At 38.6% G+C, this 27,751-nt stretch overlaps 1 protein-coding gene across 1 annotated transcript in view; it reads right to left on the bottom strand.

Annotated features, from left to right (window-relative positions):
* Window positions 1-8,128: 8,128 nt before the first annotated feature.
* Window positions 8,129-27,751, bottom strand: part of ANKRD31 (ankyrin repeat domain 31) — a 62,395-nt gene continuing 42,772 nt past the window's right edge. Inside the window, exons 22-26 of the mRNA XM_041414597.1 lie at window positions 26,416-27,475; window positions 22,979-23,119; window positions 22,219-22,315; window positions 18,908-19,093; window positions 8,129-8,280 (exon numbers count right to left, since the gene is read on the bottom strand). Of these exons, the coding sequence (XP_041270531.1) occupies window positions 8,129-8,280; window positions 18,908-19,093; window positions 22,219-22,315; window positions 22,979-23,119; window positions 26,416-27,475 (1,636 nt within the window). The remainder of the gene's footprint in view (window positions 8,281-18,907; window positions 19,094-22,218; window positions 22,316-22,978; window positions 23,120-26,415; window positions 27,476-27,751) is intronic.

Below are 27,751 nucleotides of genomic sequence, written 5' to 3'. Positions count from 1 at the left end.
CATCAAAGAGAGCTGCAGACCTACCTCCTGGACTTTGCTGTGTTCTCTTCCCCTCTTTAGGATGCTCTGTCCCAGGAGATCAATATGTGTACAGCCAGCTCGGTGGGCAAACCAAGTCCTAGTGTCTGCTCCATCCTGCCACTGCCCACAGCCTCCACCAGTGTCAGTGCTTCACGTGCATTTGAAGTCGGACATACAGAAGTAGTAGGGATGACATTATTTCTTGCACAAATTACAAAAGAAAATTGTAAAACGTTAGCTGAAAAACAGTGAACATGGAGACTTGGTAAGGTAAGTAACAGGGGTGGCTGTGGCTGCAGTTCTGAACTCATAAGCCTCTGCTTTTTTGCAGGTTAGTTGGGAAGGTTTTATTGTTATTAAGCTGAGGAAGGCATTATCTGTATTTTTGTTTACTCACATAGCATTTCTAAGCACCAAGAAGGCAGGGAGAAAGGAACACCATAAAAAGAACAGATCACATCAAAGCAACCTAATTTCCTTCTCCAGCAGAGTAAAGAGGACTTGGGGAGAGGGAGGAAAGCACTGGAACACAAGGAGTCTGTCAAAAGATTCACCAAGTTTAAGATGCAGTTAATACTTCAGGTACCAAGACTCCAGGCATCAGAAGCCTTGCTCTCTCCACAAATAAAATAGCTCTGACACTAAGCTAAGGCCAGAAGTTTGGGCTACTGTTATGAGACCACAGTCCTCATGATACTTCCTGAAATTCTCTTTAGATATGCTGACCTGCATTGCAAGTTCACCTATACATAAGTACTTTGTATGGTATATAAAGTTTCCATATAATAAAGAAAATAAATAAATAAATAAATTTCTGGGCTTTTATACCTAACTTTTCTGTGTGTGATGCTTACAAAGAAATTTGAGGAACTGAATACTGAACTATTTGTGTATACCACAAACAACTACCACGGTATTTTCCCTTAAGGAAAGCACTGCAGCAGTATTCCTAAGGCATATGTAGCATTGTCCTCCTCTCCATCCACATTTTGACCAAAATACACACACCAGCCTCCTCTTCATCACCAGTCTCCCAGATGATACAGAATTATAAACTGCACTTTTGTGACTGAACTAAGCTGAATGTCATAAGCCCCAAAGAGGGCTCTGGGTGTCACAGATTCAAGGGCTCCTGCAGTCCTGCCTTAGCTCATTGTCCCCAGCATTGCGAAATTATACACAAATAACAGTATCCAGATTCCTTAACATGGACTATTAATACTTAATATTGGCACTCTCTGTTTGTATAAGATGCAATGTGGCAAGACAGTAGCTGGGTCACTCTTTTCTGCATGATGGCAGGGCACTGTGGCCAATTATATAATGTGTTATAAATTGATTTTTAAAAAATTAAGAAAATGGGACATTTTCTGTGAGACAAAAGCTCCCAGCACATGCAAAACTGAAAAAGGTCTGCAGACAGCTATGCATCTTTTGTGTAAGATTTAGGATGCTGACTTCTCCCTGCCTGGAAATCAAGCATGCAGAAAGACCTCCCCCAGCAAACAACAATGCACCGCAAAAACACACACAGGCCAACTGCACTCCACAGTCAGTCCAGGAAAAGATCTCTGATTGGCACCAGGGAATCCTGCACAGGCCATATTCTAGCTACTTGATCCACCAGACAAGCCATGCAGCAGTGATAATACAACAGGGCCTGCTGCAGGAGGACGGGTGGATCTCTGACAGGCTGGTAACGACCTCATCACCTGCCTTTATCTGGGATGGTGCAATTAAAGACCTCCTCTTTCTTCACAGCTGTCTCTCTTGTACTAAAAGTAGAGTGATCTCTGCCTCGCACTTGGCCACACTGCAAACCCTGGTGAAGCCTTCTTCGAGTGTTTCAGGGAGACATCTGATGAGGCTTGACTTGTTGACAATTACGCAAAATGTACTCCCTTGCTGGATTCAGCACCCTGCTGTTTATGTTGCAGAAATGAGCTTTTTGTGACTCATCTGGTACATTTCTTAGTTCCTTTATCAATATTTCTTGGAAGACCTCAAAAGCTGGAGTCACCATATGACTCCTGATGACTCTGTAGCAGTAACTGCTATGTAAATGCTTTAAGCTTAATTCCTCTGAACTTACCTGGACTACTTATTTCAGACACAGTCTCCTGCCACTCAGCAAGGCACTTATAGGATGGTCACAGCCAGCCTGTTGACTGACTAGAATAATTTGCACATATTAGGCCATAAAATAGCATGCATTAGGCCATAAAATATGAACCACAAAACCTACAGAACCTGGTACACATGCAGTTTTCAGTGCATGAACCCCTTTCTTGGGGGTCTGAATACCCAGTGTAATAACACACAGAGGTGGTGCCAACCCAAGCAACTGAAACTTGAATGTAGTCCTTATCACCGTTACTGCTTTTCAGAAAGTTATAATCCTTAGGAATTACTAATTTATACTACACATATGTCAAAATGCATTAGCCAGGTTTGTTGGTAATCTTTAAATGCCTTTACAGCTGGGCAGCATACACAAAGATACACGAGAACTGGGCCAAAACCCACCACTATCAGATGCATAAAACCAGAAACCACAGTTGTACAAATATTGTAGCATTTCACTTCCCTTTCTATGACCATCTCAGAAAAGCTATATGCATGAAAGAACAATCACATCATATCCATGGAGCCCATCCAGCCCAAGATGTTGTCTCATAGTAGTCAAAAGCTGACGCTTGGAAACAGGAAAAAGAACAAATACTCTTTAACATCTCCACGTTTCCAGATCCATTTCCTTACAGCTTAGAATTTTTCAAAGACAGGTTACAAATGCCTGTTTCTTATGAAATATCGAATTCTTTCATCCAGTCATTTTTGGACCTACTTAAGCTTTCTGACTTGCAGAGACTAGGGAGTGTGGGGGTGCGGGGCAACATGCCACAACTCACTTGAGCATAGTGTAAAAACCCACTGTCTTGTACTCGTTTTCAATCTTCTGCCTCCCAGTGTCACTCGAATGTTGTAATTCCCTTGCTGAAAGAAGCAAGCCGCTCTTTCTTGTTAATCACCTCCACTTCAGTAGCAAGTTTATCTACCATCTCTACCCCTCAGCTGTTTCTCTCACAAGCGACCAAATGCAAAAGGATTACTACTAAGGAAATTTATTTATGCAAAAAGGCTACTATTAAGGAAACATGCCTATCTCAATATGAAACAGGTTGGATTAGATATTATACCCATATTAGATATGGATTAGATATTTGGAATGAGTCAGAGGATGTTCAGTAGAGTAGATCCTCAGGTGGGACACAGTGCAAGTCCCCCGTATGATCTTCTTTTTCTAAGCCTTACTCTGGCATTAGTAAATCTGTTCACTCAATAATAAGGGACAAAATGCTACTGTCTGTCTTCGAGGAAAAAAGAAGTTCTTACCGGTTCTTGCTATTGTTACTTTCTGTTTCTTTACAAGGAAAAAGAACATCTTTCCATATTAAAGAAATTACTAAGTGCACTTGGCAAATTTCAACACAGCTGCATGAACGTTGTGAACAATTTACTGGGAAACGAAAAAATGCCAACATCACAGCAACCCCGATTCCTCTTACCAAACCTTACTTTAAGTTGGTGTAACTGTTGATTCTGGAGAGAAGGTTACGAGGCTACGGCATCTGGGTGCACCGTCTGCCAGCCGGGCTGCGGGCAGGTGTGTGCGCCGGTTCCGGACATCCGTACCTTGTTACTGAGACGCAAAATCCCACCGTAGCCAACTTTTAAGACAAACAGCACCTTCTTACCGGAGCTCTCCCGCAGCACCGGCACCGACTCTCCTCCTCGTGCTCCGGCCGCCCCCAGCGCCGCGCCCGGCCCGGCCCCCTCTCCCCCGCGCAGCGCCGCCCCGCTGCGCTCCCGTGGAATCACACAGTGCCGCCCTTTCCTCCTTCTCCTCCCGAACTCCGCCGCCACGGCCGAGCATCCAAATTTGCGCCCACAGCGAAGCCGCCGGGAGGAGGGCGGGAGCTGCTGCCACCCCACGCGCCGCTCCACGAAGTTAGGGCTTGGCTTCGCGGGCCGGGACCTCTCGTTGCCGCTGTCCCGGGACGTGCCCGCCGGTCGCGCACTCACCCGAGCGGATCGCGGCCGTCCCGGGCCGGCGCCCTGCTCGGCTCGAAGGGGCGCTCTTGTGTGCACGGGGCTGTGATGTGTGTGCGGCACAGCATTTTCCTCCATGACGTGGAGGAAAAAAGACGGGCAGCCTCCCGCCCCGAAACCTGGCGGGCAGGACGAGGAGGACGAGTGGGAGGTGACGGTGAGGTCCCCGCCAGCACCTGGGAGCGGGAGGAACCCTCCGGCAAACGCGGCACCGACTTCCCCAAGACTGCCCTTCGGGGGCGGAGCGGCCGAGGAGCTTCCCAAACACTACAGCCGGCTCGACCGGGCGGCAAGACAGAGCTAGGGCAGGTCAGGGCTGGGCTCGGGACGAGTTCCCGGCCTAGGCTTCTTGTCCTCTTCTCGGCTGCCCCGGGAGGGCACAGCCGTGAAGAGGCCGCTGCGGTCCCGGGCGGGTGGGTACGAGGCGCGGCAATAGCTGCAGCTCTGAACTAATAAGCTGCACCCTGGCATTAAGCCTCTGCTTTACAGCAGGTTGGTTCAGGCCGTTTTAATATTTTTATTTAGCAGTAAAATAACCTGCGGCTGTACTGGAAGACTGCAGCTCCCCAGCCACTTCCAGCTTAAGGCTGGTGTTTTAAGGTTAGGCCAAGCTGTTGGCTCTGCTCGCAGAGAGCCTCGGGCCCTTGGTGCACCGGCTCGGTGGGAAATGTGGAAGACGCCACAGCACCGGAGAGCATCTGTCTGCTGCTGTAGCACTGACCCTGCAGCTGAGTACCGCTGTGACAGCTCGGCTTAAGGCTGGTAATTGCATAAGCCACTGTGACCAAGTTGTATGTAACTGGGTGTTTGAGCTCTCACCACAGAAATGTGTAAATGAAATTAAAAGGCCACAGATGCTGGGAAACTCACCTGTAGGCTACTTTGCAACACCAGTATTGGTGTAAATGGTAAAACCTCCTGCCACAGACAAAGCCAAAGCTTTGTTTAAAAAAAAAAAAAAACAAAAAAAAAAAACAAAACACCCCAACAAAAAACCCCACATCCATAACTCAGAAAAACATAGATACAAAAATCACATAAAAAGTTATTTGAATCCTGTTCTGAAGTCCCATTCCTTAGAAATGTTTTACTCCCTTCCTGTGTCATGTTTTTCTTGATATGGCCAGTAACTTAGCACTTCAAATGTCAGATCACCCACATCATTTCCTACCCAACTAGTTAACTAACTACTGGTGATAAGAATAAAGGGCCCAAGTCTCATGTAGGCAGCTGCTCAATCTATTGATTTGAACAGAGTATTTTCCTCCAGTTTAGTATTAAGCTTTGAAGACCAGGGAAAAAAGTCTTTGTGTCATCATGACAAAACACTTGCCAAATTCAACTGCTTCAAGAATTTATCCAAACTCCTATGGCAACATTATTCATCCCTCTCCCTCCCCCTTAGCTGCATTTCCACCATCAAAAACTCAAGCAGTATTGCCTTAGAGTACAGTAAATACCTTTCTCAAGGCTGGCTTTCATTCCCATTATTCTCTTCCCTGACCTGCTCTGCTTTGCCTGGCAAGAAGGTGCAATGTTTTGTGTTGATCCTCTGCTTAGAATGACTTCAGCTCTCTCTGCACCTGCCTTTACTTTTTTCCTCTTCTCCATGTGTTTCCCTTGCTTACAGAGCTTCTTGACCTCCGACCTCTGTTACTCAGGAGGTCACACTGGCTCCTGCTGGCCTTAAAATCTATGGATCTTGTGTAATATTGTCTGCCTCCTGCTTATCGCCTCCTCATTCTTTTATTTTGAATCTTGCATTCTTCCTTACTGGTATTAATATCCCCACTGATTTTTTTTAATTCCATGTCAGCAAAAAATAAATAAATAATTCTGCAGAAATGTGAATCTGAATTTTTTGCTTCTTGCATCACCTTTTTCTCCTTTTATTCTCCATGTGAATATTAACAGCAGTCAGAATGCCAGGAGTTTTGTCTTAATATTTGCATTTTAGATCCTTTTTTATTTTATCCTGCACCACATGAAGTAAGTGCAAATTCACAGCCTAGGAGTACAGAAGAGGTCTACTAAATAAAAGAACTGAATCATGAAAGCAGCAGAAGGGGCTGGGAGGGTGACCTGCCACACGTGAGTAGAAGCTTTGTTACTCTGCTGCAGTTAGCATCACTAAGAGCTGCCCATCTTTCACCAGTGACAACCACTTATATTTTTATGCAAAAGTACACTTTAAAAAGCATAAATTTAAACTGGGAAAACATGATGGTTTAAGCTTTTTCTTTCTTAATGGATCTTCACATTAAGATCAAAGGATTCCAGCAGGGAGATTAGAGAATATTCAGTTTTAAGATCTGGGGAGCAGAATCCTACATTTGTTAGTCATATTAAGCCATATGTTGACAAGCTAATGCCTTTCTCAAGATGCTTATATAAAACTGAAAAACTGAAAAAAGCCTCAGTGGTAGATTACTTTTACATACAGCATATTTAAGAGACAGTGGTGTTCATGTAGCACTTTGCATTTTTACCTCTTTGCTCAGCTTGCTCACTCAATTTTCTGTCACTGTATCTTAGGATTGCCTTAGGTCATGTAATCACATTAATATAATAAACCAAAATAGTGCTGTCAAGTTCTCCCAGGTTTTGTACATTAATTTTATTAGACATCTTGCAACAAAGAAAAATGTACAAACAAACATGTAATTCAGAGGTCATTTTAACAGTCAAATGCCTTTTACTTTTCAGCGAAAGCACAGTATTTGAATGAGCCCTTCCTTTGAAACAATATGCCTTCAGGTTTGTTTTGCTGCTGCAGTTGTGAGAACACTCCATTTTCTTTCTTGCAAAACTGACTTTACAAAACACCTGTCACTCAGCAGCTTTTACCTTTTCTGACTTCCAGGCCATTGGCATTTCTTTATCCTTACAGCCCATCAGGTTATGATTGCTCATGCATTCTAGGGCATAGTACTAGCTCCCTGCACATCAGAATCCTCTCCCTTCCCTAAACCAACTTCTGTTTAAGACACTAATCAGATCTTTGCAGAAGAGCTCTTCACACTCCAAACAGCTTGCTGACATTATGTATTAACAGGAGATACTTCCCATCCTATTCACTAGAGTTAGGAGTAGCAGGTACTATTATTCCATCTCTTCTTATAATCCAAAAAAAGAAAGAGCAAGAATATCAGCTGAATGCAGATAACTCTCTTAACAGTCAAGTCTGTTACAAATATGCTGCTAAAGCAGATTCAAACATTGTAAAATTTAAACAAATAGAAATCTCCCAGAGATTGGGATGAATATCTAAGATGCTGTTACCTGTAAAAATTCATGTTCCACAAACAGGCTAATTGCATTTCCTGTCATATGCCAGCACGTTTTCTGCCTATCAGAGAGATTTGGCTCGAACATGAATGGAATTTTCCTGAGCACTTCCAATGCCTACGATTCCTCTTTTAACCTCTCTGAGCACCTGGCCCCCTTCTCAAATGTTTTTATGTATATATATGCCACATAAAACAAAGCTGATGATGATTTTCAAGGCTGCTCATCTTGATTTTTTTACTAACCTAACAGTTTATGTTACTACACAAACATGCATTGCCATTTCTGATAGCACATGCTCAGCCACAGCAGTTTCAGGTTTAGGTGTAAGAAGCGACTGTGAGTGTTGATGCCTGTCTGTTTCTGTCCTGCCCCATCAAGCATGGGCAGTTACTTTAATCTGAAATAAAAACTTAGAAGTACATATCAAGTAATCAACCTGGAATATAATTCACAATGAGTATCAGTGTGAAAGTCCTATCTACTTCCCCATTTCTTAATCTTGCAGTGCAAGAGTAAACATTGACAGTTATCTTTGCCTGCTACTAAGTACTTCCCTGTTCCTCACTTACCCAAACAAACTTTCTATCATCCCAAGTGCTGGACAAATGATTTATCAAAACGACAGCAGCAAAGTAATTAGTTCTAAAGTTCAAATGTTTACTTATAAGTGATGGCAAAGAAAAATGTATTAGCACTCAAGAAGTCTTTAGAATCCAAAATCTTTGCATTCTTTATAGAAACTCCAGTGCTTTTCCATTGCAGAGCATGGTAGAAACTCCTCTTTATGTGCCATTACTATCTCATGGAATTGAAGAAAATGTGTCAGGCTTTCCATTGAGTTGAACTGGACAGAAGAGCCTGTTGAAAATGAATGCAAATAATTACAGAGTGTAAATTAGATTAATGGAAAGCAATCACTGGCACTATTACCTAAAAAGATGTTTGCAGTTTGTGAGAATCTTGCAAGTCTTAGTGATCCTCAAGAGTCTGTAATGTACCCTAGGAGTCTTGTGGGGTAAGACTTGTGATACCTTACCAGTATGTCTCACTCAGACCCAGTCTTCAATGAGACAAGGGCCACACCACACCTCCTGGTGCCTAGCCTAGGAAACTAGCCATCCCAGACATTTCCCATTATATAATAGGAAAATGTAGTTGTTCTTCAGTACTGCTTGAATTTAATGTATATGTCTAAAAAGAGGCATGTTCAATGTACTTCCCCAAAATAAGGAATCTCTCTCACAAAGAATGCCCATCCTGAAACAACTTTATAAAAAGAAAGTGTAGACATGTACAGAAGGAATTGCATGACTGAACTATAGGTATTTTCAATATTTGAGTAGCTGCTGGACTGAATTAACTATTGCAATGCATAAATTTAAATTACTTTTGTCAGTACAGGAGAAGCTGAACTCTTCTCACTGTTAAAAATCAGTAACAAAGTAACATTGTAAACATCCACCAGTAAGAAATATTAGAAGACATTGATCCATAACACCACAGATTCCAAAAGGCACTTGGAATTTCAGAGTTACTTGCTTTCATGCATCTTTCGTCCCCACTTCCTCCCTTCAGTATCCTTGCACAAAGTAACACAGCTTCTGAGCTGCCACAACCAGCCCAACACAGAAAACTGCCAGCGAGGGCAGAACTGTCACACATAGCAGATGGTGTCAAGAGAGAACTCTCATGAAAGTGGAGATGGTTTCTGTTTAAAAAAAAAACAATAAAAACCCACAACAAAACCAAAATAACAAACCGCAACAAAATATTGTGTCCAAACAACATTCAAATATCCTCAAGAAGCATTTCAGGATTATTAGATCAGTCAAGATAAATCCTTGTCAAAAGGCAGAAAAAACAGGTTTGAAGTGATATCAGTTGGCCATTTAGCTTGTACTTATTACTGGGCTATCACATGCCATCCAAGAGTCTTTCTTTGGTACCACCACTTTTCATTTCTGTCACCTACACCAATTCTAAGAAGAAAAATATACTCACTGAATGGACAACATCAATGGTGCAGTGCTAAAACAAACAGTGCTATATGCACGTGTTAGATCTTTTAATTCTATGTCTTGGTGACCATTTTCCTGCCATTTCCTGAGTTCCAGGAGCACATCACCCAAAGCCAGCAAAGTAGCAAATTGCTACTAGAAGAGAGAGGTTGGTGTTCAGAGGTGCAAATAGTCTTGTGTGTCTTACAAGCTCAGTGCTGTTCAGTACACGTAACACAGTACATAATGGAACAAAATGTATCCTCTGATGTCTGGAATATATTTACGTATCACTGACTGCAACAAAGATGGGCAGGCTGCACACTAGACCAACGTGGAAAGTTACATCACACCACTCCTCACACTTATGAAGCAGCAGTTAGTCACACCAGAAGAAGCCAACTTATACACTCATTTAGAAGTGATGTTTTAAAGGGTACAAGGAATGCTTGGATTAAAAAAAAAAAATCACAAAATAGTTTTAAAGACAATTTCAGGTAAAAATTATCATAAAGTATGCCTGCAATTTTTTTAAAAGAAAATAAACTGGCAGAAACTGAGATGATAAAATTTAATTAATGCTGAGTATACAATGGCATGACAGGCATGACTTCAACCTGCTCTAGCTCTAGTTGGTTGAAAAAATGTGCTTTTTTTTTGTTCTGAAATTTCCACATTTTGTATGCAAGTAAAAGGAAAATTCTTTGCAAAGCCTGTAACTAATTTAACACCTGTATTGATAGCATCTGAAAAGATGCTGTTTTCTTACTTTAGAAAGGCTCTTCTCTGTACTGCAATGATTTAACTTACTGACTAAAAATTCTCAACTCAAATGTGAAGTGTAAGAGAGATAAGACCAAATACATATATTGAAGTCACCTTTTTTAGCAGCAACTTTCTTTGTTGATTTCTTTGTGTCAAATTTATGTTTTACCTACTGGATTAACATTTTGTCGATTAAACACCACTATTCCACCATAAGTACTTTACCTAAGTGAATAATTAACACATCTAATCTCTATATTCTCCACTTCTCAGTAATTTTAGATTACTGAGTTAACAGTTAACATCTAGTAAAACCACAGTAATTTATACATCCTAAAGCTGCCTTTCTCAGTTCTGACACCAGTGTTTGATAAAAAAGTTTCAATATCCACAGACAGTAATTTTCCCCAGTAGGTATGAATCAGTATTTTGGTTCCCATGTTTCTTCCTCTGACAGCAATGATTCCTTTTCCTTCGCATTTTTCTTTCTCAAGTCTTTCTTCCCTTTCTCTCTCCCTTTGCTACTATATTTAATCTTCTGATATGCACTTTGATGTTTCCTTCCTGCATTTTGTTGACTGTTAACTCTAATCCTCTTAAAAAAGATTGGCAGTTTAGAGGCTGTAATCAGCCAAGAAAGTTTCCTATACTGTTATCCAAAACTCAGTGCCTCAGGTACAGAAGCAAACTTAGTAAATTTAGACACATAAGCAGGGCCTTTCTCTGTTTTTCCACCCTTGCTGTCCTATTCTGTCAGTCTTCTATCATCTTCATGAACAGTAAGATAAAGTATCAATATCAGAATGAGGGTGTTTTTTCAATAAATATGGGGAAAACACATGTTGTCTCTTAACAGCTTTTCCATCCTGCTTATCAACATCCCTTCTGTCTTTGAAGGCAGCTATTTTAGTCTTATAGTTTTGAAACTACTCTAAATATTTTCAACTTGTGTTTCCATTTTGTTGCATCTCTACCAGTGCTTGTCTGCTGTGGCTGCTAAGAATCTGAAAATTGTATTTAAGGAGAATTTCCATTAATGGTACAACTGCATGAATGTCAGACAGACTATAATCTCCAGTTGCATACGGGTTAGTCAGTGAAGAGGAAATTGTCACTTCAGTGCAGAGTTTCTGATGCACTTCAGTGCATTTTCTGATCACTCAAATAGCTCCTGAAAGACCAGGCCTTAAAAATCTCAATAGTATCTACCTTATTTTTTCCAAGCAAGAAGGTATGGGAACTATCCAAAAACTGGGTTACGTATTTTACAATTATCTTACTGGTGTAAATTATCTGTAAAAGAATTTAAGTGCTCTTGTAATTTAGGCAACATATTTGAGTAAATTTACAAGCATCAGTAAATGCAGTTTCAATGCTTCTATAAGACAGGTAATGATGATTATCAGATCTGAGGGAAAGATTAACTGATTTGCAGTATCTGGCAAAGCCACAGGAGATTTTACTCTTCTGAGACTCAAAAGGATCTGGTTCAGCACAACTAGCCTAGACACAGGCAACAAATGCGTAAGCAAAGAGAAGATCTAAGAACAACACATTTAAAGGTGACAGTATTTGATCTAAACTGCCACAGCAGAATATTAATAGAACAAAAATCTGTCTTAAGTGCCTTCAAGTTTCTTGGGCCTCATCCACACTCCCCTCAAGAACTTAGAAAAGATCAGTCACAATCCAAGGGTTCCAACAGGCATTGTCTATTTAGACCAAGTAAGGCCTCAGAAATGACAGCCAGCACTTCATATAAACAACATTTTTGGGCCTTCTGAATCTTTAAAAAAAGGCTCCTACTGGACTGAGGCACAATGATGCTGCCCATGCTAGTAATAATTTTGAAAATAACTTTTTCTTTCACATTAAGTGTTCCTTTTACCTATTACATTAAACCTGGACACTACCTGGATTAACACCTGAAATTTAATAACTAAGCTGAAAGGTTCACCAGGGCAGTTCAATATGGTACTGGTTCATTATATTCTACAATTATTAAGGAAAAAATAAGAAATCTCAGTCAGCGGAATAGGAGCTTTTGACTAGTTTAGCCTGAAACTAAAGTTTTCCTATGCCTTATTTCCCTTTAATCCAGACACACGGCCTGGTACATATAACTCTTATTCTCTCCTAAGATTAGAATGTATCAATGGTTTCTGTTACAGACAGAAACTTTACTTAATATTTTCCTGAGGCTTGAGTGAAAGCAAGTAAGTGCCTTTTGGGTTCTTCAGGTTTTTAAAAATTTGTATTCATGACCTATCAAATGGAAAGAAAAGCTGGTCGAGACCTGGTATTTTGGAAGAAGACATGTGTGGACAGATTGCCATTGTAAGACCAGAACTTTATCTGACAAAACATAATGTTTTCCCAGTAATTTAGTAGTTTTTTCCCTCTAAATGCATTCACTTTTTTCAGGTCTCCTCAGAGTTCTTGATTCACTTTGTATGATATAGATGCCAATTCTTTTCTTCTCTTGTAAATGCTGAAGTCCATAGTGTCTGTCCTTACAACCCATCAGTAAGGAGAGATCTTCTTCTAATGAACAGATCAATCATGTCATCAGACACCTAAAGTTAAAGTGGTGTTCACCCACTACAAGATACAGGCTAGCAGGAATTTTGACTAACTGCATTGTGATCCTTTGTGTTCATTTCTGTCCCAGTGTTGAAAGTACGTTTTCCCAATAATTAATCTATCAAGTGACCTAAATCATGACACACTGCATTTTTTGCATTGGAATTATGGACCTTTGAAAAAAATTATCAAAGGTTATTCATAGCATCATAATAATAAATAAATAATTTCAGTTTGGAAGCTCCTTAATGGATTATAATGACCAGATAATTCACAGAACTGCTATAACAATGCCAGAAGGACATAGAGCACCTCCTGACAGTACCTTAGCTTATGGTTTCTTCACATATCAGGCATGACTCATCATGGATGATCTATAGGTTTAGTTCATCATCTGCATATAAGTGAAATCTGTATAGCAGTAATGTGGAATTTAATTCATACTTTCACAATTCATTATTTTATTCCATTCCTTCTAGATAAAACTGCATATTTGAGAAAGAAACAGATAGTATTCCTTGGAAGTTGAAGTTTTTTTTATGTATCCAGTGATATTGGTAAAAGCAATGTCATCAAGCAGAAAAAAATATTAGGTGTTGAGAATCATTCTTCCTTTGAATGACTCCATAACAGTGGCCTTTCTTGTTGCACTGTGTCTGCATAATAAAAGGACTTGCAGGTATGATTAGAGACCAAGTATTCATGCCTTTTACTCTAAAGCATCAGTTTTAAGGCTCATGCTGAATTCTTACATTACTTTACGCTTCATATGGTAGAAGTACTATTCCCACAAATGAACCCAAAGATGTTACGCTTTTTCAAGACACACAGTTAATAGTTCATCTGTTTCTAAATGTCTGAAAAATGTACAACAGAAATCTTGCTTTATAGGCTTTTTTAGAGCATTACCCAGAAAAGTGATATGAATATATTATTTTCCACTAACCTTCTGCCTACATCATGATCTTATATAGTAACTGTTTCTTCTCCTACATATCCTGGGGTATATGGCTGTTACACAGTAACAAATGCTTATTATGTGACATATACTGAATTATTATTTTTCAGGTACCTTGGATTGGTGCATCAAGATACTGTTACATTATTTATTTAACAATGTGGCCAAGTCAAGCCTGCCAATGTATTGTAGAAATCCAGCAATGTTTCAATAGTCACTCAGAGAAACAAAATGACAATTTAAATCTTAGTACTGTTTTTTGCTACAAATGTAAAATTATCTTTTCCCCAAAAGGTGAGAGAAGTATAATTGACATACATGCCAATACTAACCAAGAACTGTGCACATCCTCTCAAAAAAGAATCTATCTTCAAGACTGAATTTATAAATAAATAAAATAAAATAAGTACTTCTAAAACAAAACAAAATGGCTGGTTCCATTTTTCTTATTAAAAATATTTTTTCTATTAAAAATATTTTTACACAGCTATCCAGATGACCGTTCAGTTTCTCAGTTAAGTCCATCACTGTATTTAAATATCAATGATTTTGAACTCAACATCAACAAAAGTATATACTAATATCCATTATTAAAAGACCCAAAGATTGCTTTAAAAATAATTGTAGGAGACAATTTCTTGGTATGACTAGGAGGGTGGAGGTTCCCAGCATATGATTCTTTCTTTTTAAACTATTATGATATTGTTGTACACTTGATTATATAATGATTAACTTGTATACTCATTTGAAAGGAAAATGGTTCTCTAAAATAATTTCTAACTATTTTAGAAAACCTGAAATTAATGTGCCAAGATAGTGCATAAAAAAATTCCAGCTCCAAAACTGGGTCATTAAAACCAGAACACTTTAAAATTCTTGCAGTTTATAGCAGACTGAAATGCAGGTTGGAAGAAGCAGAAGACTAATTATAAATCAAGTTTCAGTTCAGGTCAGAAAAGCCCTTTGAAAAACCAACAGCTCCTGTTTTTCATGCACTGGTAAAATCTATAGTGGCTGTTTTTCAGGGGTTTTATGTACAACCTCAGAACAACTTCTAGAGCCTTCTCCTACACTATTATCACACGGCGTTTGAAAAAATGAATTGTTTTGTTTAAAAGCTTTGTTGTAACTTAGTTAAAAGTGATTCCTGAAAAAAAAAAACACCAACCAGATAAAAAAGTGATAAAATTTGAACACTTTTCAAGATAAAATCATCAGGTAATCTAAATATTTTCACTTCATATACCAATGTGAGGTCAAAACAGTCTGTCTTGTCTGTCTAAAGCAAAGCAGCAGAAGCCAGTGCCTCTTGAGGTTCTTAAGGCTGATATGTCTCACACTGCCTTGCATTTATTGCTTTCATAAGTAAGACAAGGAAAGACGTGTTTCAGGAAGATAATCTACAACAGTTCTGTTTGTCTCAATCTTCTCTCAGTCTCCACAGGACCACCAAAGCAGTAGAAAATGCTATAGTGCAGCTGATTAAGAAGATGGGTCTGTTATCAAAGGATGCTTTTTCCACTTGTTTCACAAAGTAAAAAGTCCAGAAAACTAATGTTCAAAGCACTCAGCTAGGAGTCAGTTTTAAGTAGTCCAGCTAAGAAGCTGGTCTTCTTAGAGGAACATAGTTTCTGTATTCAAAAAAGGGACAAAAGTTTTAACAAGTTTCCAACTTGATATTGGGGAAAAATTCATCCTGAGCATGGTTAAGCACAGGAATACCCATCCCTGAAAATATGCAGAATTTGCCTGGACAAGGCATCAAGAAACCTTATCTAATTTGGAAACTCATCCTACTTTGAACAGAAGGTTGGACTGAAGATCTCCAAAGGTCCCAGTGAACCTACATTAGCCTATGATTCTGTGCAATCACAGTATCATCTGGTTTCTTCTGAAGTAATTTTCCAATTTCAGAAAAATCTGGCTTACAGTTAAGAAATACAGACATTAGATACCTAGAATTGGTTTCCATGGCATGCAGTCCCTGATAGTTGTTTCTTTCCCCAGCCCCCTCTGCCTACCCACAATTTTTGGCCCTCTGAAAAGTTATTTTTGTTTGTCTCTTGCTAGCCACATTCAGATTCAAACTTCAGCTCAAATCTGAATCAATCATGTGACATACTACCTCGTACCCTACTGACAGTCAAATAACAGCAGGTAGAGGATTTTGGAAAGCAAGATGAAGGAAGCCTATACCTTAGCCAAGGTATGTAGTTACTGGAAAATACTGCTTTGTAAATTCTGCAGACAGAACTGTGCACTTCTTTGTAAAGCATGTAAGCACCTAAAGCAAATGCCTGGAACTTTACAATACTGAAAAGCACTTTCAAGTATTTTGTCTGTAAGCCATAAAGAAGAGAGAACAGTGTAATAGTTGCACCTTGAAATACCCCTGAGATGGAAAAATATAGTGGATAGACATTTTTGTCTACAATCTCACTTTTCTTCCCAAGTACAAAATACAAAGAATATATAGTTCATCTCCTTTTAGAGTCTCTTAGAGTCACATAAATCAGGACATAGTGTAGTTGATGAATATTCTACTATAGGTAAGGAAGAAAAAATACATACGAGATGTCAGGGTTTTGGTTTTTGTTTGTATATGATTTGTTCACTGGGGGTTTTTAAATATTTCAAGTACTTCTCTTTCACATCACTGTCGCCGTTATTAATAGTATGATAAGCTACTACCTCAGTAATACCCAGTCCAAAAAATTCAGATATACAGTATCAACTTCCTTAAGTCATGCTATTTTTGTTAGAAATAATACACTTGGGGTTCTCAGTTTACATCTTGACTTTTCAACCACTAATGTTACTCATAATCTTTTCCTGCTTTCCTTCAAAAACACAAAGAAGAGAATAGTAAAGTTTTCTAGTGAAAGTAGTTTCTGACATAACTGTCTGAGCCTAACCAGAACGCAGGGTTCTGATGTGGAGTACAGTACAGCACAAAATACATTATTTTGTAATGGGCTAGATGTGTTGTTTGGATTATGTTACAAAGTCTCTTCAATGGTTCAAACATGCATATGAGATCCCTGTCCTGAAAAGTTTACAATTTAATGTATAATGGAAGACTGTTGCAAATATGCACCTGCAGTGTTATTTGGTAGCTTGATTTTACACTTGTTTAGGTACTGACACATATAAGAGCTAAGTTTCATTTAACTGGAATGATTCGCGTGGATTTAAATGCTCTCCTGTTAAGTCAGCCATTTCAGCATCACAACTTTGTACTGGTGTACAAGACAGGACAACTGACTATCAAGAAAACTGAAATTAATTACCCTTCTATCATTTTCCAGGACTAGTAAAGTCCACAAAGTAAACTAGTTTAAAGCCAACTTATGCAGCTGAGCTTTACCTTCATATTTTATTTAGCACAAAGTAAAACAGTGGTGGCATTGTGTGTGTGCCTAATTCTTTGGAAACAGAACTAGAGGGCAAACAAATGCAGTAAATCCATCTATGGGTTGCAGGCCTTCTCACAGTGCTTACAAAATTTCATGTAAGAGACTTATTGAAGCACTCATCCTGATATGCTTGCAAAGAAACCTCCTTCTGAAATAGGAGTTTGCTTTTTACAGTTTATTTTAATAAATTTGGTCAGACTGTGAAACTTGAGAAGCTTTCACTCAGACCTTCACAAAAGATTTGAGATCCACAAGGCAGAGATGTCAAAACTGAGAGGGTGGATAAATTTTTATGTATTATACTGCATGTTCAGCAGCTTTTTCCTTCAATTGACAGAGTAATTATAGTAGGTATGAACAAAAAGTTATATATGGAACAAATTTACAGCTTATTAATTTTTATTATAACATGTGTCTTTAATTTTGCATTACCTCCTCTGTCTGTTAATGGTTACTTTTGCTACACTGTAACTCAGCACTCTTGCTGTAAGTATTTCCATTCAGGACTGAGCACCTAGATGGTAGGGTGACAATGACCATAGACGCTACAAGACCATTATTTTGGCAAGCAGAACACAAATAGTAGGCATATTTGAGAAAATGTCAATGTGGCTGTTCATTTGTTCAGCAGAGATACATAACTTCTATAAACCATAGTCTTTGTTACTTTTCAAGTAATATCAAAGAGCAGTTCAATCTGGGATTTTTGATATAAATAAATCTAGCAATCTACTACACCATCTATTTTTTGTAACTTTAAAGACCACCTTCCTCCAAATATTCTGCCCTGCCATTTAAGATACTAAGCCTGTTTGCTCCTCTTAAAAAAACAAACAAACAACCCCCCCCCCCCAAAAAAAAAAAAAAACAAAAAAAACCCCCCAAAAATAACCCAAAAAAACCCAAAACTCAATATTTTCTCCAGAGGTTTTTCAGCTTAATTCTTTGCAAGGTAGCTGTAGGGCCTATGTACAGAAGCATTAAGAATTGCTTTAAAATGTGGATGCACTTTTAGTTTACAATGACCAACAAAGCCTAGATTCACTTCAGTTTTCTGTCTTACTGCCTCCCACATCAGACCTGGCTCAGTGCTGGTATCCTTGGCAGTGCAGTATTATCTGGCACTGAGGTTTGAGCCGGTCACTCTAACTTTGCACTGTGGTGAGTCAGGGTCATCCCTCCGTACTGTAATCACAGGCAGTAGAGGCAAAAATACCAAATGAAGTGCAATAGGCACTGTTCAAATCATACAAGTATTACAGATAGGGTTTAATGTGCAATCAATGTAAAAATGTAATACTGAAAACACAAAGTTACAAGCTTGGTCAACTACACAAAGGTCAGAGCATCTTCAGAAGCATTTCCACACTACCCTTTCAATTGGATTACACAAGATTATTTAGAAATGCTTATGTATCATATTTCTCCATCTAAATCCAGAAGACATTTCTCCATACTATTATTTTTTGAGACATTTAATTGAGTACTCAAAATGATATGAAGTTATCTTGTTAACTATACCAAAATAGCAAAATGTTTCTAATTCGGACACAGGAGAGCTGAGCATATTGAGCTCTGAAAAATGCTGCTATTGGGTCACTTAGATCAATCTAAACCCTCAGGAGTATAATAATGTTTCCCCAGCACTCTTTCCCTCCCACACACAAATCAATTCCATGCCACCTACTTTTCTTTTTCCTTTCATATTTCTTGTATAGCCCTTGCATCCACCATTAGGTTTTCCAGACTGCTAAAAAAACACTTACTCATAAATTCCCTGGCAACAGCTGCTTCTCCTTCAGCACATAGCTCTCTCTCACAAACTTGTGTTTGTGGCAGCGATGTCATGTTTGGCTGCATATTACTCAGGTCAAAGCTCCCAGGAGGCTGAGCAGCGGAGCCATTACCAGGATTCTGATAGTGCTGGTGGTTCCTTGTGATAAAATTCTTTCCTGAAAGCATGAAAAGATACTTTTGTTCAAAGAACAAGACATATCACTTAACACTGATGGTTTAATGCACAGAGAAGTTATGCTTTTTATTTTTCTTAATTTGTTACTTTGTATTTTCACTTAGCCTTATATCACCTAACACACGTAAGGGCAAATTTTCCTTTGCTCCTTTACCAACCCAGTAGCTGCTGCTGTAAGATGACTGAGGCTCGTTTTTTGGGTTTTTAAAAAAATCTGTATCTTCCTTGGCAAAATTACTACAGACATTGCAAAACTCTAACTTGAAAAGTAGCCTACTAAATGTATGTGTTTCATTGCTTTCCTCAAGGAAAACAGAAACATACCATATCACGTACTATCATAGCACAGCTTTCTCACTTGCTTTCAAGCATTCCTTCTGAATTCAGTTTAAAATTTAATACTCCATACGTGAAATAACACTAACATAAACCTTTCAAATCAGCTTATGGTTCAGCCATTAAGAAATCATTTGAATACCCTTGAAAACACTCTTCTTCCATACAACTTTGGGACCTTTCATGAACTATACGTGAACAAGAGCTGTTTTAATCTTTACAGGTGGCTAATGGTTATTAAAGGCAGCAAGGAATTGCTTGAGCACAAGAACTGGACTAGTCGTGTTGTTTTCCAAAGACTGTCTTCCTGAAATAGCAATCTACAAAATGAATGTGCATATCACACTTACTGTAACAACTGAATAAACTTTTCTTTTAAGCCACTTTACCGGAATTTCAATGTGAAATACTTAACACCAACATTTGCTCTACGACTCAAATCTGTTCTTCAGCTGACATCTGCTTCTGAATCCTTGTTATTCTTGGTCATTTTTTAACAAATATTATGACAAGTATCAGAAAGCACAGAGAAATTCTAAGCCATATAATAACTGTTTCTTCTGTTTTCCTGCATACAGATAGTCTAAAAGTACTGCTCATTTGCTTAACCACTTTTGTTTACTTTTCACTCAGGCTTGAATACACTAAATCTTACTATCTCCTAGCATGATCCTAGGAGAGACTGAAGACTCAGACTCAAAGAAGCTACGTACACTGAAATTTAGTTAGTATTTAGATTACCAATTCTGAAATTGCAATCTCTACTGCATCTATTAAATACCTGCATTGGTCTGGGACTGCTTTACTTCGTGGGCTCTTCAAGTTTTTTGTACTAACACCCCTCAGTAGCTAGAAGTCTGATGCTATATAAACACTGAAGCACCTTATAAATCTCAACCAAGCTAAAAAACTGGATAATTTCTTATGTTAGCCACCATAGAACCGCAGCTCCTTCTTTTCTTGCCAAGGGGCCTTGATTTGGTAGAGGTTCCTAGGACATGCTTCCTAAACTGGGCTATACAAACAGGTAGCTGCTTCATTGGTAGCCGCTTCTTTCTATTACAAGAAGGCTAGGTATATATAGGCCGCATATATAATTTTCTTCCCACTTCTCCAAGCTCTTCTCACAGTAGCTCAATGAACACTGGGCCAAGGTATGGGAAGCTACAAGGGGAATGAGTGACAGGCATTAAAAATAATACTCCTCCAAAATTGCTCAAATTCCCAGGTCCCAGTCTTCTTTTTTAATAATGCTCTGGGACATATGGGAAAAAAATCATTAATACAGAAAGAAAAAAAGAAGTTTGGTTCTCTGAAAAGCAGAAACAACTTCTACTATATAATACACACAGGCCCTAAGCATATTAGAAAGATAAAAGAGTGCCTGGGAATATCTCCAGGCAAGCAGTACAGAATAGTTCACATCCACACCAGCAAACTTTCCTCTGCTTTTGAGCGAGCTGGCTGCAGGTGACATATCTGTTGGAAAAAGCACTTGGAACAAGCTAACTCACGAACTGAGCTTGGAAACCATTTGAGGGTTGTCCAATGACCAGAACTGTACTCACAAAACAGTGCAGATTAATTCTCTTCTGAAACAATTTAAGGCACTGTTAATGTCCTACATATCTGGCCATGTAGTATCTGAAGTGGAACTGAAACAGAGAACACTTTGACTTTCCCTCCATCAACTTCTCACCTAAGACTAATGGTTAGGCAGTGGCTACTGTCATCTTAAATCACATATCATAAAAAAAACTTCTTTAAATACTCTTTTCCAGATGACCTGAACTGCTTGGGAAAAACGCTTGCTGATCTTCAGACTGACTTTTTTTTGTCAAGAATAGTTTTTGAATAAATAAATTTTTCTGTTCTAGAAGTTACAACATTTATAATAAATTTTTCACAATACAAATAATTCAGAAGAACTAGTGAAATTTTCAAAGGCCTATCAAAAGTTTGGAAACTAAATCCAGATCTAAGTCACTTACACCTGGTATAAACTGAAGTTACTGAAGCAAGGAAAAATAAACTCATCATCTGGAAGCACTTAGCCTGTAGCAAATACCAGCAGAACACAGTAATTTGAATATTAAGTTAGTTCTTTTGAACTATTACCTTTAAATTTACTTTCAGTATGTTAAAATCTGAAATCCCAGTTCACATGAAGTGCAGTGTCTTATCAAATTAACAGAACCAATCCCAAAAGCCCAAAAGCTTTATGGATTCCAAGTACAACTGGCTGTCAAAAGGACTTGTGTTTCCCTGACAATACATGGCTTATCAATATTAGAAGTTCTGAAGTTCTTAAGTTTGATAAGCAGTTCTGAAAAAATTGTTCAGTGTCATTTTGTCATATCAATGCACTTTGTTTCTTTTGACTATCTATTTCTAGAGAATTAAGTATCCCCCTAATTATTAGTGTTGCTTAAACAATAGAATAAAAAATATTAAAACAGCTTACTTGAAACTTCACTTTATAGTAAATATTCTAACAAAAAGTGTTACCTTTTATTTTTTTTTTAGATAGCAACCAAATAATTAGTAACTATTCCCTTCACACAACAAATTTATGGAAGAAGTGTACTTTTTGAGACTTTATGTACACGTTCTGGCACTATTTACATTTCAATATCAAGATCAGAGATAACCATACACCCCAGAAAAAAAATCAGAAAGCAATAGAGTAATTTTGGGCTTTAAGTTCTTTAGAAATCACCTTCTGCTGCTTTCAGTTATGAACAACATTGGATTTTAAGTGGTACGTACCTAAAGGATTTCTTTTCTGTGTTGGCAACTCCAGGTCACTGGAAACTGACACTTCACCAACACTAAATTTTGACAATTCTGTCCCAAGATATGTAATCTGTAAAAAGAAATCTACATGGATAACTGATTGTCTTAATTAGTATTTTTTGGTGGGTTTTTTTTGTTTTGGTTTGGTTTTTTTTTTTTGTGTGTGTGTGTTTTTTTGTTTTGTTTTTGTTTTTGTTTTGTTTTTTTTTATGATAGGTGTAGAAACTTCACTTTTCTTTTAAAATTGAGTTTATGCACTTGTAAGCCTAATCGGCATCTGTCAAGATCAAGAAGAAATTATGCTAATTTGAATTCTAATTGAAAAAACCCCCCAAGCATAATACAGCCCATCTGTAATGCCCTTTAAACTCTGCCAGTGTTTTTACAACAGTCATGCATGACTCCCTGACATTTCAGTAAGTTTGCTCCTTTTTATTCAAACTACCTTTCAGCCTTCTCTATCTGTCTTAATAATTCTTAAAGCTACTCTTTCAAATCTCTTTTAGCGTACAGTGTGAACATTCCACATTCTTTCAACATTCATGATGAGTTCATCACTATACAGCTATGTAGCTACAACACTTTCTTTGCTGCTCATTCATTAAAAGTGAGAAGATATTTAAAATTCAGCCTAGTACCCTCTTTTGCTTTAATAACATTAAGGAGATCTAGATTAGTGAAACTTGTTACAGCCATTCATTATTGCTAACTTTGGGAATCACATCAGGCCTACCTTATTCCACACGTACTTCCATGTCACAGAAATATCACCTCCTAGTAGATCTTTAACCCACTGAACTGGATTCTGTAATATTTGTCCTTTACTGGTTCTGATCTTGCCATTCTTCAAGAGTGTAGCTTTATGACTAAATTCCTAAAAAAAAAAAAGGAATAATTTCAATTCATAAATTAACAAATATAATATCTTTGAAACATGAAAAATGCCAAATAACAATATAGCTGAAAAGCTGTGGCTAATTCTGTTTTTCTCTGGAAAAAAGTTAAGTCATCTAATGCCACTATCAAAAACTGTATAAAATAAGATTATTTGTTCCACCAGAATAAGATGCTTTAGCCAATCAGAGGACAAATCTCCCTAGGAGTGTCTGTCAGAACTGTATTTGTATCTTTGTTCTTCTTACACATAACAAGGCTTTGAATAAATTAATGTGCAACAGTGAACTCAGGCACTCACATGAGGCAAATCTGTGCAACAAGAAACTGCTATACAAGGTACATATATGCCAGAGTGCAGTTTCAGCAACCAGTCAAACATGAAACATATTTGCAAAAAAATTTCACTTATATGAAGGGATATAACTTACATGTTTTAGGAGGAACCTAACAGCCTTGCCTTATGCAAAATTAAGTACAAACGAACTTATTGTTAATGCCTCTTTCATAACTTTAATACAGCCCAGTTCAGCAAACATTTACATCTCTCCAGAAGCACAAGTTATAGCTGTTTATACCTGAGTAAGTCATGGTTTTGTCATTTTGGCCTCAGTTGACTAACACAGATAAATAATGCAACAGTTAGCTCTTGATCAACTCTGTTACAACTTAGTAAGGTTACTTATCATTAATAAGGTTAAACAATGCAAGTAAGAGAATGATGCACCAGAAAATACTGAACCATCTCCTACCATATCCACTGGCTTGGGGCTGCTTTAAGAATTAAATTAAGACAATTAACCCAAATATTTCAATGAGCACTCAACTGAGTTTATATGTTCACAGTTTCACAACTTAGGTCTACAGCATTCAACAACTGCATTCTGCCTGTCCAAAGCTAATCTTAAGTAATGACTATGTACCAGCTGTATGTTGGTATATTGTATGTATGCTGTTATCAAATACATCTCTATAGTGATAAAGAAGGGAAATTTACTGATCATCTCTTTGCAATGCAACAGACACTGGCTTCTAAATTTCGATTTCCATAGCACTGTCTTCCAAGACATAAATTAGTGTAGTAAAGACCACTGAGTCTTCTACATGCCAAACACTAGTACTTGCAGCATTGGGTTACAATTCCTTAGTATCTACGTGCATCAAGCTGCTATCACAGACAACTGTCTTGAAAACTTACAGTAGGAATATTGAATTTTTCATCCTTCCACTTAGTCATCTTGCAGTCCAAAGGAATATTACATGTTCTTCAAAAAAAAGAAGCATGTCTCCATATCAATCCTATGGCCTGATGTACACACTTGTGATTTATACTACCCTATGTTCCAGAACATAAGACCACACAAAATGGCAGCTCTCAGCAGAAAAGCATTCCTGAAATTACACATGTAGGAAAAGGAGTTCTTTCTACATAACTAAATTGGTGAGTTGGCCAAAAAGAACTTTTCATACTTTTATCAATATGCTGCCCTGGAAATTAACTAGCTGCATTGGTTTTGCACAGCCTGGTTTATTGTAGTGGGGGAGTGGTGGGGGCGGGGGGGCGGAGCAAGTGGCACAGAGGTGAGTTCTGTGAGAAGCTTCCACCATGTCTGCAGAACCAATCCCGGTGGCTCTGACGATGGACATGCTGCTGGCCAAGGCTGGACCAGTTAGAGATATTGGTAATGTCTATGTGATAACATATATAAGAAGAAAATCAAAGTGGACACAGTTTTTCCTTGCCAGAGAAGAGGAGGAGGTGAGAACGTGTGAGGGAAACAACATGGAGACTCCAAGGTCAGTGGAGAAGGAGGGCAGGAGGTGCACCAGGTACCGGAGCCGAGATTCCTCTGCAGGCTGTGGTGAGAGCAGGGTGAAGCAGCTGTGCCTCTGCAGCCCATGGGGATCCACGGGGGATGCAGAGATCCACCCACAGCCCATGGGGGAGCTGCCCATGCTGGAGCGGGTGGATGCCTGGAGGAGGCTGTGGTCCGGTGGGAGACTCTATGGAGAGAGGGGGCCCTGCTTCCAGGCTGGAGCAGCCTGTCCTTGGAGGACTGCACCCTGTGGAAGAGTGACCACGCCACAGCAGTTTTGGGAGGACTGTCTGCCTGCCTGTGGGAGGGACTCAGTTGCAGCAGTTTTGGGAGGACTGCAGCTAATCAGACTGAAATGGGAAGTTCACAGAGAACTGTGACCTGAGGGAGGGACCACATGGCATGGCAGGAGAAGGACTCCTCTCCTGAGCAGCAGAAGAAAACCTCGGGTGATGAACTGACCAAAATCCCCACACCCTGTCTCCCTGTGCTGTCAGAGAGTGGGAAGGAAGGAGGGATTGGGGGGAAAAGGTGTTTTTTAAGGGCTTGTTTTTACTTCTCACTATCCTCCTCTGATTTTGTTAGCAATAAATTCACTTTGTACATCTAAGCTGAGCCTGTTTTGCCCTTGGAGTGTTTTCTCCTGGTCCTTATTTCAACTTGTGAAGCCCTCATTAAATTTTTCTCTCTCCTCTGCTCAGCTGTGGCAAGGGAGGGCAAGTAAGTGACTTTTGTGGGTGTCTGGCATTTGGCCAGTGTTAAACCATGACACTAGCTCACATCTGTGAATTCAGTCAATGATTTCCTCAAATGCTCAATACTAAGCCAGGCCCCTAGCAGCTGTTGTGAAAATCCGCTCTTTATTTGGAGGGACAGGGAAATGCTTTTTTATTAAAAAAGAGGGGTTTCTCTTTTTTTTTCAAATATGGTTCATACCATACTTTGTGCTTATAAAATCAGCAAACATGTAAGCAAGAAATTTTGCATGTACTCATGTCTATTACAGAACTACAAAATCCTTGAGGTCACATTTTTTGACGGACTTGACAGCTGTTTCCAAGAATGACATTAAGTCATAACAATGATTACATTGCTACTCCTTCCAGTATAAAAATAATGTAGATTTTCATGAAAATCAATGTAGATCAGCCAAAGATTCCACTCTTGTTCTAGCAATAAGAAATATTAGCAAACTGATAATGCAAAGTTAAACACAAATTTTACTTATGCAATATTCTGGGTCTTAAAATTATGGGCTGACAGAAGACTTCATCCATATAATTTTCCTTTTAAACTCATGAACAGTTATCTATAACCAATGAATAAAAAAAAATACACTAGTAAGTGCTGAAGATGCAGATGAAACCATGAGAACTGCTGTTTCCCGTTTTAGTGTGTGGGATATTTTCATTATCTACTAATACTAATATTATTGCTATTATAATTTCTCAACAATTACCTGCAGTTTGAATTCTAAAACATTTTCTCCAGGCTTTATCCTTCCCAATTCAAGCAGATCTATCAACTGATGCTTTTTCTTACTCTTCCATCCATATCTCACTTGGTTTTGTTCCCATTCCTGATTACTGTAACTCTGTGAAGATTTCTCACTGATATTTGCTGGAGAGTCTGTATTTGAGGAAAGATTAGTAAGCATCAGGTTGGCATTAAATGAATTCTCACTACTCTGAAAGACCATTTGCTGCGAGGTATTAGAGAAGGTCTTTGTAGATACTAATAAAATTTCTTGCTGTGGCTGCTGTTGCTTCTGGAAAGCTTCTTTCTTATTCACATATCTGTGCAGATCCTCATGTGAAAGAAACTGCTTGCAGTCACTGGTTGTCTGATAGACATTCTTACTGATAATAGTGCTTTGGGGCTCTACAACATTTAATGTGTTGGTCACTGAAGTGGGATTTAAAGACCTATTTCTTTGTCCTACAATTGCTACACAATCGATGTCTTTTTGTTGTGAGCACTTTGTTTTAGCAGTGGAAATAGTAGGTTCTGAAGGCAATGTCATCACTTCTGCAGCATTTGGCAGCTTTGACATGTTGTCAAAGGCATATTCTCTTACTCTGTTTTCAGATGCCAAAGCATGATCAGAAGCCTCCTTGCTTGTAATTGCTTCTTTATTTGCTCCTGTCTCATCCAAGCAGATGTGTGGACGCTGGCTGCATTCCTGACCTGAAAATCTATTTTCTAAAGAGACATGTGCTTCTACTCTGTTTCCATTAGGCCTGCTGGCACCAAGCCCCATACTAAACGTTACTGTATTAGGACACATGATTTCATTAGCAGTTAAACTTGGTCTTGTATCGCTTTCGTGAAAAGTAACTAAGTTTGAGATTTGCTTCCCTGATGATGAATTGAACATTTGCTTTGTTTTTCTGTAATTTTTTAATTTCTGCACTAATTTTTCCTGGTTTTGGGCAACAGTCAACAGGCTCTTCTGCCTAGAAGCAAGATTAACTACTTGTTTCCTTAGCGCACCTTTTTTAAATGATTCTACTGAAGCCCTATAGCAAACAAAAAATAAAGACACTGGAGTTACTGTAAATACAAAATTAAAAGGGTTAATAGACATAACTCACAAAGAACAAGAAAATGTTTCAACATTTAAAATCTGCTGACACTTAAAATTTGAACAATATTTTTATCATGTATGAAGTTTAATGCTCAAATCCCAGGTTTAAAAACAACAAAGTGCAGAATCCCATAGTAGGATACAGAATTAAGATGCAGGTGGGAATCCCATGGAATTAGAATATTAATCATAAAAACTTCAGTAATAG

The sequence above is a fragment of the Onychostruthus taczanowskii genome, unplaced genomic scaffold (assembly GCF_017590055.1).
Source record: "Onychostruthus taczanowskii isolate IOZ18803 unplaced genomic scaffold, ASM1759005v1 scaffold46, whole genome shotgun sequence".
In the NCBI taxonomy this organism is placed as follows: Eukaryota; Metazoa; Chordata; class Aves; order Passeriformes; family Passeridae; genus Onychostruthus; species Onychostruthus taczanowskii.
Note: the sequence above shows the minus strand (reverse complement) of the source record. Positions and strands in the feature narration are given on the sequence as shown.